Source organism: Equus asinus, chromosome 11 (assembly GCF_041296235.1).
Source record: "Equus asinus isolate D_3611 breed Donkey chromosome 11, EquAss-T2T_v2, whole genome shotgun sequence".
Lineage (NCBI taxonomy): Eukaryota > Metazoa > Chordata > Mammalia > Perissodactyla > Equidae > Equus > Equus asinus.
This window is the reverse complement of record NC_091800.1, coordinates 12,773,930-12,788,044: the sequence shown is the minus strand read 5'-3', so window position 1 is coordinate 12,788,044 and position 14,115 is coordinate 12,773,930. Positions and strand designations below refer to the sequence as shown.

General features: G+C 48.4%; 1 protein-coding gene across 1 annotated transcript in view; it reads right to left on the bottom strand.

Annotated features, from left to right (window-relative positions):
* The window catches only part of B3GLCT (beta 3-glucosyltransferase), a 95,683-nt gene extending 86,069 nt beyond the window's left edge, over window positions 1-9,614 (bottom strand). Inside the window, exon 1 of the mRNA XM_044777327.2 lies at window positions 9,407-9,614. Within this exon, the coding sequence (XP_044633262.2) occupies window positions 9,407-9,479 (73 nt within the window). The 5' untranslated portion in view covers window positions 9,480-9,614. The remainder of the gene's footprint in view (window positions 1-9,406) is intronic.
* Between the last annotated feature and the right edge of the window lie 4,501 nt (window positions 9,615-14,115).

The following is a 14,115-nucleotide window of genomic DNA, read 5'->3' as shown; positions in this document are numbered from 1 at the left end:
GAAGTTTACCCACCTGCCTGGGCTGGGGCAGGGGAAGCAGCCCCACCCCACCAAAGGGAGCCGCCACCCGGGGCTCAGTGTTTGCTGTTTCGCTTCATACTAATTTCCAGATTCAGTGCGGAAAAAAATATTCTTGAAAGCTTAGCCTTAATGTGCAGTTGGAGAAATATTCCAAGGTAAATCATGCTCTTATATGTCAAACTGCTGTTTAAAAGTAATTTTCCCTTTTCTATTTTCAACATGAACTCCTGTGAATTGCTACAGGGAACTATATTTAAAGTGCAAATCAGGGCAGGCAATAGAAATAAGACCTTTTTCATGATAACTTTAAATAATTCAAACCAACTAATGTGTTAGCACACCTATCCTGAGAGATAAATCAAGATTTTACCACCAACCTGGGACTAAGATTTATAGGCGAGCCCAAGCCCTAGAGTGCAAGGAAACTGGAGAGGAATTAATTGCAATGCATTTAAGCAACACTAATCAACCATCCTTTCTTGTTCCTGGGCGGGGGCGAGGGACCCCACACCAATGCAGGAAAGACGACTATACCTCAACCAGTAACTCCTGTTTTTTGTCCTCCCCAACTCTCCAGTAACACCTATCATAGAAACCAAATTAAATACCAAAAAAAACCCAAAAACCACTAAGATGCTAAATAACCCCACCTCAGAGGGGTGCTGCAGGATTAAGTGAGATCATACAAAAAGTGCTTAGCAGGGGTTCAGTCCACATTAACACTAAGCAGACAGTTGCTGTAGTGAAATGATTATGCCAGTCTGGGCAGGGTCTGGGTGATCGTCTGCCCTGCATACCAGCCAGGAGGGAGGGAATAAAACCATGAGGCCCTGGCTCTGCCATCCAGGACAAAGCTCACAGCACACCCTCTGGAAGCTTGCAGCTGGTGCCCCCTCACCCCGCCCCGCGTGGCTCAGGGGCTCACGGGGCACTGCACCACCTTTCCTTCTGACACACTGTGGGAGGGAGCCTTTGGGGTTTCACTTTCTTCCTGTGACCTACTTACAAAGTGGTTCACCCAGTACAGCTCCGCCCCAAGTGGCTCTGCTCCCAGGAGCTTCCCAGGTTTAATTCCAGGTCCTCCAAAGGGGGCCTTAAGCTCCAGGATGCACAGCCGACAGCCAATTTACTTGGTTCCAATAACCTGCTTTGAAGATAATCCACGGCAGCAGAAGGAACGGAAACAAATGCACCCAGCCGAGCGACAGGGGACAGAACCTGCCTTTGCTCCCTCCTCCTCAGACAAACCCATTGTCCCCACGTTGTGGACATGCTGGGTAGCAGCTCCATCCACTGTGGGCACCACCACCCAAACAGCACCGCCACTCCACATAGGCTGAGGACAGAAACAGCCCAGGCAGTGGCTGAGGATCAAACAGTCAAGCATGGGTAATGTGCCTAGAACACCACCTGGCACACGCTAAGTGGTTTGGATGTTAGCAGCTATTGTTACTTTGGGTGTTAGCAACTTTTATGATTATCACTATTAATTTATATCTTCATTTGCTCAGCAGAAAATCAAAAAGTGGCTGCATGTATATTATGTGCCACACATTATGCTGGGACCTGGGAAGAAGATGAACAAGCAGCTCTGCAAGGAGCTTAGGGTCTCATGTGAGAGACAAGTCCCTCAGTCAGCCACAAAGCGTCAAGAGGCGTGCCCTGCCGGCACTCCTCCTAAGGCCAGTCAGTCGCTAAGGGAGCACCTTAAGGGCAGAGAGGGCACCTCACCCAGGCAGGGCAGAGGGGGACGGGAGAGAGGGGAGTGCTGCCTGGAGCAAGCTCAACACAGTGCTTGGAGAAGTAAGGCCAGGAGACCCGGAAACAGGCTTCTGCCCACAAAGCACAGTAAACAGTCCAGTGTGCCCAGAGCTGGACACCTGGAGCCAGGTGGGGGGTTGGGGGGGTGGGGGATGTGACTGGCGCTGGAGATGGCAGGGGCCATATCATGAAAGAGGTTCCTCTTAGGGAGTCTGGTTTTATTCTGGTGCCATGAAAAACTTTCTGAGGCTTTTAAGAAGGCGAGTGCCATGCTGAAATGTGTGCCTTAGACAGGTTTCTAGAGGTGGCATGTTGGGCGGGCTGCTGTTAGTGCCATCAAGTTGATTCTGACTCCTAGCGCCCACTGTGGACAGCAGAGGGGAACCCTGCCTGGTCTTTTTGCACCATCCTTTCACCTTCCGGCGCTACATCAGTGCTCCACTGTTCTTCACAGGGTTTTCATGGCCAGTTTTTTCGGAAGTGGGTGGCCAGGTCCTTTTCGCTAGTCTGTCTTAGTCTGGAAGCTCTGCTGAAACCTGTCCACCATGGGTCACTCTGCCAGTATTTGAAATCCTGATGGCACAGCTTTCAGCATCACAGCAACACACAGTTGCCACAGTGTGACAACTGACAGATGGCTGGTGTGGTTTCCTGAAAATGAACGAATGTTGTCCTAAATGGATAACATTTAGGGCCAGGGAACCCCTTTGCCCCGTTCCATGCGTTCTACGACATTTACAAAGTGATTCAGCCAGTTGAGAGAAGTAATGAAAGGGGACCTGACGTCCCACCCAACTAGGGCAGTGAGCACAGGGACGTGACATTCGTTCTCTTTTGAGCCCACTAACTACTCAAACTTGATCTTGCTCGTCTAAAACACATCTCCTGTTTTATCATAGGAATCAATGGGAAAAGGGAGTATGGAATACAGATTTTTCTTCACTTGACAACAAAGTTTGCCAGGACCAATATATTCTATATGCCAGAGGGTAAACATACTTAACAGGAAGGACAGTAAATGGGGGGGGGGGGGGGCGGGGGGGAGAAACAGGAAATAACCATGTATTTTTGAGAGAAAAAGATTATTTGCTTCTTTGATTCACATCTCACTGAAACAAATGATATGAAAACCCATATGCCACTCAGGACACAAAAACAAGAAAATTTCAAGTCAGAGTGTTGGGGAGAGATTCAAAACACCATCCTCACAAGCACGTTACATAGGCTGAGTCACAGGTAAGGGTCACACACCTATTCCAGCACACACTGAAGAGGTCCAAGAGAGCAGACACTCAAACACAAGCAAATCAGCACCTCTTACAATTCCTTTATGTTGCAAGAGAACTGCTGAACAGTTACATGTCAGGCTAATTTTTTTAAATACCATTTATGCTTAACTTTTGGGTATCTTATTTTTTTAATACAAAGAGTGGGTTTTAAAAGCACCCATGTCAGTACCACTGTTATTCCATGACATCCACAGCCTGAGACGTTCTAACACCTCTAGGAACTTACTTGTCTATTGTCCAAAAACCTCTGTTCTCACAACCCACTGCTCTAGTTTTTGAGACTCACGATACATACACTACAGACCCTCCAACAGCATTTGAAAATCTCCCAAACAATGCTGGAACCAGAGAAAGACTTCTTCGCCTGAATTCTGGGGTTTCTGGTTACTTTCCCAAGAAGACCAAACACCTGTGCTAAGTATTAGCCTCAATTCCATATGCTGCTCTCTGCAAAACAGCTCCTTACCTCATTTTAAAGACAAAGGAACCAGCAATCATCTTCTCGTTCTATAGATGTGCATGACAGGCATCCAGGGAGAGTTCCAGTTCACACCTGAGCCAAGGATGGCCCAGGCAGGGTTCCCACACCATCCTGCACACACAGCTTGGGCTTGGTTGAAAATGCAAATCCACAGGCCTCATCTCACATCTTTTTGAATCAGAAAAATCTGAAGCTGGAACCCAGGAATCTGCATTTTAACAAAGGGGCCTCTTTAAGACACTAAGGTGATTCTCCTGTGCACTCAAGTCCACACACACTGCGATGGACAGCTAGACAGGCCCTCCAGGGAACTGAACGGAGCTATTTTCAGTACAGGCCTTGGCCATTTACCTTCTTTACTTCATTCATCCCATAAACAAGGAACAAGCTCCTGCATATGCACCTTCAAGGACGTGGAGAAGGATAAATTCAACGAGATGTGTCAAGAGCCTTGGGCTTCTTACGGGAAGCAAGGATGTAAACTAAAACACATCACCTTTGCAGATCATAAAATACTCTTTTAGGAGTAAAAATAAGTTCTATCCCTAGGAGAAAACGGCATTGCTATGCTTGAGATACATTCAAATCTTATTTGACGATATTTTTACTCATTTTTTTAAGTCTAAATCTGCAGCTTTATACCATACAAATAGACTGTTTTCTTCCCCAACTTCTACCAAATCTTTGGTACACATACATTTTGAGCAAAAGCTTAAACGAATTTATTATGTCAATCAAAGCTCTCTTTAAAAAAAAAAAATCTGCTCAAGTTGTCCCCAAATCTCTCTCTTCTGAGAGATTTCCCCTCTGAGCTCCTGACCCACAGATCTAACTGCCCCTCTGACATGGTCCCAGAGCATCACGTGCACCCCAAACTCAGCTCGTCCCAAGTGAACCCATCATCCTCACCTCCTCCTAAAATTAACAGTAAATTTTAGAAAACCGTCTCGGTACTTAATGCTACAGATTTGTACACTTAAAAATGGTTAAAATGATAAATTCTATGTTGTATATATTTAACTGCAATAAAAAGGTTTTGTTTCAAGCTAGTCCTTCTCCACTAGTGCCCGTATCAGTCAACAGCACCACGGGCTGCCCACAGTGACTCACCCGACCCCGCCTTCTCTCAGCCCACCGCACCAATCAATCCTGCGTCTTAGAGCTTCTCAACCATCTCTCACGGGGCTGACTCGAGCAGCCTCCTCTCCGGTCTCCTATGTCCACAACGGCCACCAGCAATCCCTGTTCTACCCGACAACCAGAGTGAGCTTCTTACAACGGAAGTCACATCACATCATTCTCCTATTACAGCCTTCAACAGCTTCCTACTGCTCTAAGGACAAACTTCGGTCCCTGTCAATCTCTCCACTCTGGTCCTTTCTCCATTCCCTTCCTCCAGCACCAAGGCCCCAGGTCCTCCGTCCCCCATGTGCCCCCCACCAGATAACTGATTGGGGTGACCAGATAATTGATTGGGTTGGGGGGGGAGTTGTCCTATGCATGTAGGATGTTCAGCCACACCCCTAGCTCTAGATGCCAGCAGCACTCCCCGCCAAACCACCCCAGTGACAACCAAAACGTCTCCAGACATCAACAAACATTCCCGAGGGGCGGGGTGGGGTTGAGAACCACTGCTCAGGACTCCAGGCTAAAGCCGTGTCTCTCCCCACACCGCGTTCTCACAGCGCTGAGCATGGTGTAGTTAGTTTCTGGTGTAATGCATGTTTAATGTCACCTTCCCTTCGAGACTGCAAGCCACATGAGGGTAGGGATGGACCAGATCTGTCCTCTTCCTGCAATATCCCCAGTGCTTGACACAGAGTAGATATTCAACACTTTTTGAATAAATGAAAGAAACTTTGAGTACAGTTTTCCCTTTTAACACTATCTTTAAATTAACATTTCCTACTAGTTCACATCAGCACCTCCACTGAATCGAGTTTCTCTGGGGGTAGCTTAGTGACTAGAGCTTTGAAACATGGTATTAAGGGAGACTTTCAATCAATAATAGGTCTCATGAACCCCTAACACTATAGTTTTTCCCTTATATTGGGAAAGATGGAATTAACACTCTTGCATATTGTTCTTAAGCAAGAATCTGTGCAACGCCAAAGATGGATCACACAGAATGCTACAAGGAAGTGAAACATCTAAAATTGGCAAACTTCCCATAAGCAATCCCTTTGTGCCTAGAAATCATGCTTCTTTATAATGTTTCTAATGAAAAGATAAAACTCTGGCCCTCAGTGCCCTAAAGGAGGCCAATTATTAGGACTGACTCAAGTACAGGGCCCACAATGTCTGCCCCAGGGGAAGTTAACGAAAGGGTCAGGGCTTCTCCTCCCCACCCCCACCCATTTGAAACAGATGCTCTTCCCCCCAGGGAGTTTGACCACTGGCTACAGGCAAACTCCCCTGGGTCAAGTCCATGACCAAGGAGGCCATGCCAACTTGGGAGTCCCAGACTACCTGGACGACAAAGAATCCACACAGACGGTAAAATCTGTGCCCGTAATATCTGAGTACTGCTTAAACAATAAAAGGAGGGTTAAAAAGGCAAAAAAAAAAAAAAAAACTTGGAGTCAGGCCTGACTCTTGGTGTCCTAAAATGTCTGACTCACTTCAATGAAGAGAATGTGAGCAAGACCTGCCTCAGAAGGAAAAATCATCCCTAATTTTGGCAGGTGCTGAGAAATACAATCTTGACTCATGCAGAGTGGAAACAGGAATAAGAAAGATAAAAGTTAATATCTATTATTTTACCATTGGTTCAAATAGCATTTTGTATCTCGTGCGGTACAAGTCTGGAAATAGGCGATCCAGGGCTAACATCGTGCTCCACATCCATCTAGCACCCAGGTGGTGCTATCCTTTCTGCTCTACCATCCTTACTACTGGCTTGCATCTTCAAGGTCATCTCATGGTCACAAGATGGCCACTACGGCTCCTACCATCAGATTCACATAATAGCATTACGAAGAAGGATGAGACAGTGGCAAAAAAAAAAAAAAAAAGGCCTGCATCCCAGCTCGGTGAGCCACCTTTAATAAGCTTTACCAAGAGACCCACCCAAAAATCTCTATAGATAGCTCACTGGCTACCTATTCGCAAGGGCCACTGAGAACTGTATTCTCACTGGACACACTTCCACCTCCATCACCATTCCTCCACCCTTCCCCTTACCCCCTGTATTTCTAGTTGGCTAGGGCTGCCACAAGAGAAACCATTCAACAGGGTGGCTTAAACAAGAGAAGTTTATTTCTCACAGTCCTGGAGGCTGGAAGTCCAAGATCAAGGTGTCAGCAGGGTTGGTTTCTGCTGAGACTTCTCTCCCTGGCTTGTAGATGGCTGCCTTCTCACTATGTCCTCACATGGCCCTTTCTCAGTTTGCGTGCATCCATGGCGTCTCTTCCTCTTTTATAAGGACACCATCAGTCCCACTGCGTTAGGGCCCCACTCTTACGAACTCATTTAACCTTAATTACTGCCTTAAGGGTCCTGGCCCCAAACAGAGTCACATGGGATTAAGGCTTCAACATACGAATCTGGGGGACACAATTCAGTCTATAACAGTCTTGATTATCTATGAGAGTTTTAGTCAGGAAAAGAAGGAACTGAGGGTAAGTGAGTAGGCAGACAGCAGTCTCTGCTACAACAGAATCAGGATGTGCTAAAACTGTGATAGATGGCAAAGTTCTAGTATTTTATCTAGTTTGTGCCTCCCATTTGATATGAGAAAACTGAGGCTGAAAGCCATGAGAAGCCACACAGTGGCTGACCTAGAGGTATGAATAAATCTTCTGATTCTAGAACTGGCACCGGACTTTAAAATTGGAATTACAATGAATTTGTCTGTACAAGCATAAGGGTTTAAAATAAATTTTCTTTTGAGAAATTGACTTTTCTCAAAAACTAAAATGAATATGCTACAGTTTGTGGCAAAACTAAACTACATACAGTCAGGCCAACCTTCTAAGGGGTAAATTTAAGGTATTTTTAAACTATCAGGATAGTTCACATGCCTCCGAACTCCTATTATATTCTCTGTTTCAGCAAGATTCCAGGAATCTTGATTTCAACATATATAGAGTGGGTATCACATCTTTGTACATCTTAGTGACCCCCTCCCAACATCAAAGCAGAGCTCAATAAAATGAACTCACGATTTACTTCAGACCTTGAAGAAAACAGCTTCCTGTCTGCACCAATCCATGAAAGCTGTTCACAAAGCCATAATGTCTCATAGGGACTTTTAACAGGTTCTATGTCTCATTTACTGTGCTTATCTGACAACTTCACAATGCTAATAGACATCTCTAAAAATGTGTTGACATTTTAGTTCATCCTGAAGGTCCTTTAATGTATTATCAAGTTTGAACAGTGCAAATATTCCCCTAAGTGCAGTAAAAAATAGATACACATAGCAATACAAATGTGCATTTCAGCCCATCTACTGAATACATTACACACAAATATTATACCCCCAGTACCTCATTATAAAGTGCAGTGCTATAAATAGAATGCCAGCGCCAGCTACCACCCACCCCATTCGGTGAGGTGCAAAACTTCCAGACAGCAAGCCAACTGATGCAGGAGGAGTCACCTAGCCAGTTTCCCACCCCGCCAGCCTCCCCTTCTCCCAGGGCCGCTCCCAGTAATGCATTCTTTCTTGCACTAAAGCAGATCTCGCCAAGTTCAGCAGCGCCCCACCGTCAAACGCAGCCTTCTCTGCCCAAGGTGCTCCAACATTTTTAATTACATTGTTGCTTGCTTAATCACGCGAATGAACAATTAATTGCCAATTAATCTCGCTCGATTTTCCCACTTACTGAGCACCTATAGAAATGCCAGGGGTACACAAATAAGGTCCTTATTAGGAGAGTTTAAATCTAAAGAAACATGGTCTGTAACGGTCCCGGTGGGCTACCAAAACAGCAATGTACAATAACACTATGTCTTTTCGTAAGTGGCCCCCTTCTGCCATTTCTAAAAATCTGAAATTACTGCCTCTTAGGCTGGAAACACAAAAGTCTGGGTCAGAAGACAATAACCCTGAAAACACGGAAAAGGGAATAATTTTTCCCTCCAGCTTTCAAACTTAAACCTCATCATGAAAGTCAATTATAATGATTTTTTTCAAACTTTTATCACATCCTTTTATGATAAACGGGAGAAGACGCTCTTGCGAGGAGAGCGGAGGAAAGCAGCGGCGGGGTATTCCGGCAGCCGCAGACCCGACGAGCCTCGCCCCCGAAGTCCTCTCGAATTCCCCCGCAGCCCCGGGGCTCGGGAAGGCCTCCGCCGACGCCCACGCCGAGGCGGGCCGGGCGCGCCGCTCCTCCCCCGGCTCCCGGACTCCGCAGAGGGGCCGCCGCCCGGGGGCATCGCCGCCCCGGCCCGGCGCGGACTCGGAGCCCGCGGGCAGCCCCGAGGGTGCGGGCGCGGGCGGAAGGCGGGGGGCGGGCCGCGGCCGCTCGCCTGCTCTCAAAGTTTCTCGCAGTTGCCGCTTCCTCGGCGCTTCCTGTGGGGGTGGGCGCCGCGCCCCGCCGCCCGGCCGGCCGCTCCCGGCGCAAGGGGGCGGGCAGGCGCCAGGCGGCCCGGGCGACGACGGGGACTCGCGCGCCGAAGGGGGCCGGGCTCCGCGCCCCGGGGTCCCGAGGAGCCGGGTGCCCCCGGGGCGCCGCAAGAGGGCGCTGCTGCCGGCACGGCGGGGACGGGACGGCGGGACGCGGACGCCCGCGGGGCAGGGCAGGGCGGCCCGGCGCTTCCCTCCGGGCTGGGGCGCGGGGCGCGGGAGGCTGCACCCGGGAAGCCCACGCCTCTCCCGTGCGCGCCCGGGCCGCCCGCTACTTACCCAGGGAGCAGGTGAGGAGCGAGAGCAGTGCCGAGAGCGCGAGGCGGCGGCCGCGACAGGCAGGCAGCCGCATCCCGGCGACAGGGACGGCGCGCCCTGCCTGGGCGCGGGGACGGGGGACGCGCGGGAGCGGAGCTGCGCCGCTGCCGCCCCTGCCGCCGCGGCTGACCCTCCTCCGCCGGCTCCCCTCCTCCCTCCCGCGCTCCGCCGCGCCGGCCCGCGCCGCGCCCTCTGGCGGCCGAAAGCGGGAGCGGCCCTGTGCGCTCGGCCGGCGCCCGCCCGGCTCGTGGCTCGCGGCTCGCGGCTCGCGGCTGGGGCCGGGCCCCGCCACCGGGTGAGGGTAGGGATAGCCACTCCTTCATGAGGACAGCGCCCTTCTGCCAGGCGTCTGACCTCTGCTCCCTGCGGCCGCTAGTCTCCACTCCTTTCCCTTCCTCTCCCTTTCCTAGGCCCCATCCTCTACCTTCATGCTGTCCCACCTTACTCTGTCACCTCCCTGTCCTGGATCCCCAGCAATAGGTCAGTAGTTCCCCTTCTTACCCCCAAAAGTGAAGGCGGGGTACAGAGGAAGGGAAGGAAAGTCACTCTTCTTCCCTGCTGCTGTACCATGTGCTATAAAAAAAAAAAAAATCAATCATTCGACTCAGTATTGTTGGCACCAATGTTCTATTTTGATGAAGGTGTTTTTGATCAGCTCAACTAATTTACTTAATATCCTCTTTTTTAGTGGAATTTGGCCCAATACTTAGGCTTGGATTTTAATAGAAGTTTGTGTAAATGTAATTTTAAGTGTCCACCATAATGGAAGAGGGAGGGTGTGATTTTATTCAAAACACCTGATAAAATCAAGTTGGAACACAGCAAAGTGGAGTGATGTGCAGAAACCTCGTGCAGAGAGTCCCTCTTGTCCCCATGGGACTGTCAAGGGCTCCCTGCCCAGCCAGGAAGGGTGGCGGCCCTGGTGAGGGCCAGCCCCCTTGTGTGGTAAACGGAAGAGGAAAGTCATGGCAAATGAAGAAGTAGAAACCGCCTCTCATGGTCCGCACTCCCTTGTGCCTGCTCCAAGCCCTGACTCATTTCTGTCTCCACAGGAAGTCAACAGGACCAAGTGCTCCTTGCTTACCGGACGTTAAACCATGACCTCTTGAGGTCACATCCATGTTGTCATGCATACGTCCTCATATGTTGTGGTGCCCACTATGTGCCTGGAACTGTGCTAAGCACCCTACTAATATGAGTATCTTCCACCTGGACATGGAACATTCACCCACTCACTAAATACTCAGTGGAGACCAGTGCCAGGCCCTGGGAATACAAGTAAGATGTGGGGGAGACAGAAGCAGGTGCTGAAGAAGTGTTTGTTGGCCTGAACCCTGTAAGTGTGAATGCCACTAGGGGTTTAGCCTCAAATGTATTAGGACAGTATTGTCATTTGTCCTTGCAACAGCTGCTGCAAATTTTTTAAAAAGGAAGTCTGGAGACAGTGGGCTTTCTCTCCCTGGTTTATACTGACTTCCTAAAACTGGAAACTAAATATTTTGTGTGTTATCCATTTGTCGTGAATGCAAACAGTGCCATTTTGTTCCATTCAGCCAGGGTTCGTGGCTACATGTCAATCCCTCTTCTATGGGAGGGAAGAGAAACATAAAACTCCTTTCTTTCATTTTCAGAGAGGTTTTTCAAGTTTATGGTTGACTGCGTTGATCCCTTTTAACTTCCTTCTAAAACTTCCCTGCCTGGTTAAGAATTGTAGAAGGTTTCCAATTTCCAAAGCTGTTTAGCTTTCTTCCAAGAAAATATTCCTCACATATATTAAATATGAAACATTAAACCAAGGTGTGTTTAAATAGACACAGCAGCCTCGTAATTAGCAGCTTGCTTACCAGATATGTGTTCGAATACCTAATGCACATTGGGTAGCAAGCAACTCTAGGAGCTTAATCTATGTTTTCATCAAAATTCCTCATGTTAGAGCAGTAGTGTGTGCTGGAACAGGTGTGGGAAGTGGAGCCCTAAAGACGGCAGAGCACACCGTGTTTCAGTAGTAAACCTGCCCTGGCCTCCTTTCTTTCCACAGGACACAGAGATAAATGGCACATTACAAAGCTCCATAACTCACATTTTAAAGAGGATTACCTTTCAGTTACTCTATCATATGATAAATGGACTTGCTGGGAGTTCTCCCTCCCAATCACAGGTTGAGATTTTCCTGGAACAAAGCGCACTCATGAGGATGCTCACTAATTCCTGGCGAGGCGCTGCTTGCCTCAGTGCCACTTTTGCCATCTGAAACACCAACTAAGGGGACAGCTTTCAATACAAAAAAATAAATCTCATAAACTCTAAGACTGTGATATGAAGAAAGAGCAAGCCATAGCTCTCTCTTCCTAGGGTTCACTCACCTTACGTCCAGATGCCACTCTCGTCCTGGCCCCTGCACGTGTGCCCTCCCCTGGGGCAGGTGTGGAGCAAGGAGTCACCTCTTCTGGTGCATTATGAATTATTGCAACATGATTAAAACAAGCTGGTAAATTTTAAAAGACTTTTCTAAAGACTAAAGGAGAACATCAAGACATATGCATAAAACCATAGATAGCCAAATAATCGAATGAATAAGTTCCAAACAGATGGTTTCTGATCTTACAATAACTATACGTTCCGCCCAAAAGGCTAGACTGCATTCATTCATTCCCCTGATAGTGAACGCCTGCTAGCTGACACGCCCACTGCTAGGCTTTGGGGCAGACACAAAGAAGCATAAAACGTGGCACTGGGCGCAAGAGTTCACTGTCCAGTTAGGGAGACAAAAACATTCAGAAGTAATTTTACTGCCATGGGATAAATGCTATCTAGCACAGGGAGATGGGAACACTTTGGAACATAGGTGAAAACAAACTCTATCATGACCATGGGAGTTGGTCAGAAAGGGGGAAGTGACTTTTGTGCAGGGTCTTAAAGGAGAAACAGGAGGTTCCTGGGCTGAGAAAAAGAGGAAAGACACCCCAGGCCAAGGCAGCATGCACAAGGCACAGCAGCCCACAGAGTGTGGCAGATGAGGAGCGGCGGTGAGGTGGCACAGGCTTCTCCACCCCCCCAGCCTGCTGCCTCCCTCAGTGACCTAGAAGAGGCTTCCTGGGCATCCTATTCCTGACCAGCAGAAGCCAAGGGACAATTCCACTCTGCATTGTCTCGAGGCCCTCTCACATGGTTTCAAGAGGGCCATTCTTGGGGCTACCCCATGGCCAGTGGTTACCTCTGGCGCACTTCACTTCAGTGGCCCAGGCCCAGTTCCCAGGTGCAGACCTACACCACTCCATGGCGGCCATGCTGTGGCAGCAACCCACATACTAAATAGAGGAAGATTAGCACAGGTGTTTGCTCAGTGACAGTCTTCCTCAGCAAAAAAAGAAAGAAAAGAAGGCCATTCTCTTTGCACACAGAGAAATGGTCTTATGAATTATGAATGCCCTTAGGGATTACTTTCCAAACCTGAAACTAGGGCTAGGGTCTGCCAGCAGACTAGAATGTCTAAAACTGGGTCTCTAGGATATAAGGTCATTGTGATCACGAGACCTACGATTTAAATGTCTGCTAACGACACCCCACACCCCTGGAATCAGGGCACACCTGGTAACAGGAGAGCAGCCATTCACTTCACTTGATGCTTTAACCTTTAGGGAAGCAAGAGAGTCTTTATCCCCCATGGGAGAAGAGTGAAACGGGAGGAAAAAAGACAGCAAAAGCCTTCATCGCTCAGAGTAGATTCAGGGCCACTGCCTCCCGCTGCAGCAGGTGCTCAGGAAGAACGCCGAGGACAGAAACAAGGCGGTCTCTCCAACACCCTAGAGGAGCTGGTCTCACCGTGCTTCCAAAGCTATTCAAAAATTATAGGTGAAATCGTTCCAGTAAATCAGACTCCAAAGAGACTTAACCACGGGGTCTTACAGACTAACAGAAGCCTTTGCCATTCGATTTTCTGTCCTTTTGAAGACATAGAGTGGTATAAAGTCTTCTCTGTAAAAAAGAGCTATCTCCTAGAAACTTCTGATCACAAATAGATTATCCACTGGGCTGTTTTGTTCTCCTTCCTAGAATTACGTATCCTCCAGTTCTCAGGAAAGATCAGGAGTTGCTACTAACAGGCGTATCAACAGGAGCACCAGGAGGTGTCTACATTTGACTTTTATTAGGAATAAAAGGCGTGGGCCATGACTGTCCAGCAGCCTACACGAAATGTGTTGGTGTTTTTGGTGCTATTGCTAATAAGTAGTTTTTCATTTTACAACAGCTGCTTTCAGATGTAGGATCCTAGTTAACAAGCTAAACAAAATGAGTAAAAAACTTTCATTTATCCATCAACAAACATGTCACAGAGTAACTGCAGGTGTGAGGCCCTCACGCGGCCTGCTGAGGTTGAGAAGAGAGATGCATTTTCCTGGGACAATCACAGTGTAGTTGAGAGGAACAAGATGTACATAAATAGCCACGAGCCCGGGTGGAAGATGGCAAGTACCTGAAGAAGCGTTTTAACGAAGTATGACAGCAGTGCAGGGAGAAGGAAAGCGCCTCCACGTGGGGGCCTCGAGAAGGCCTCACGCCCGGGGCAGTTGAACTGGGGGTTAAGGAGCACACAGACTCTCGGCAAATAGAGAAGGAGAGCCGGGCAAGCAGTGACATGGAAGCCAGGAGCTGTGCATTCAGAGACTGAT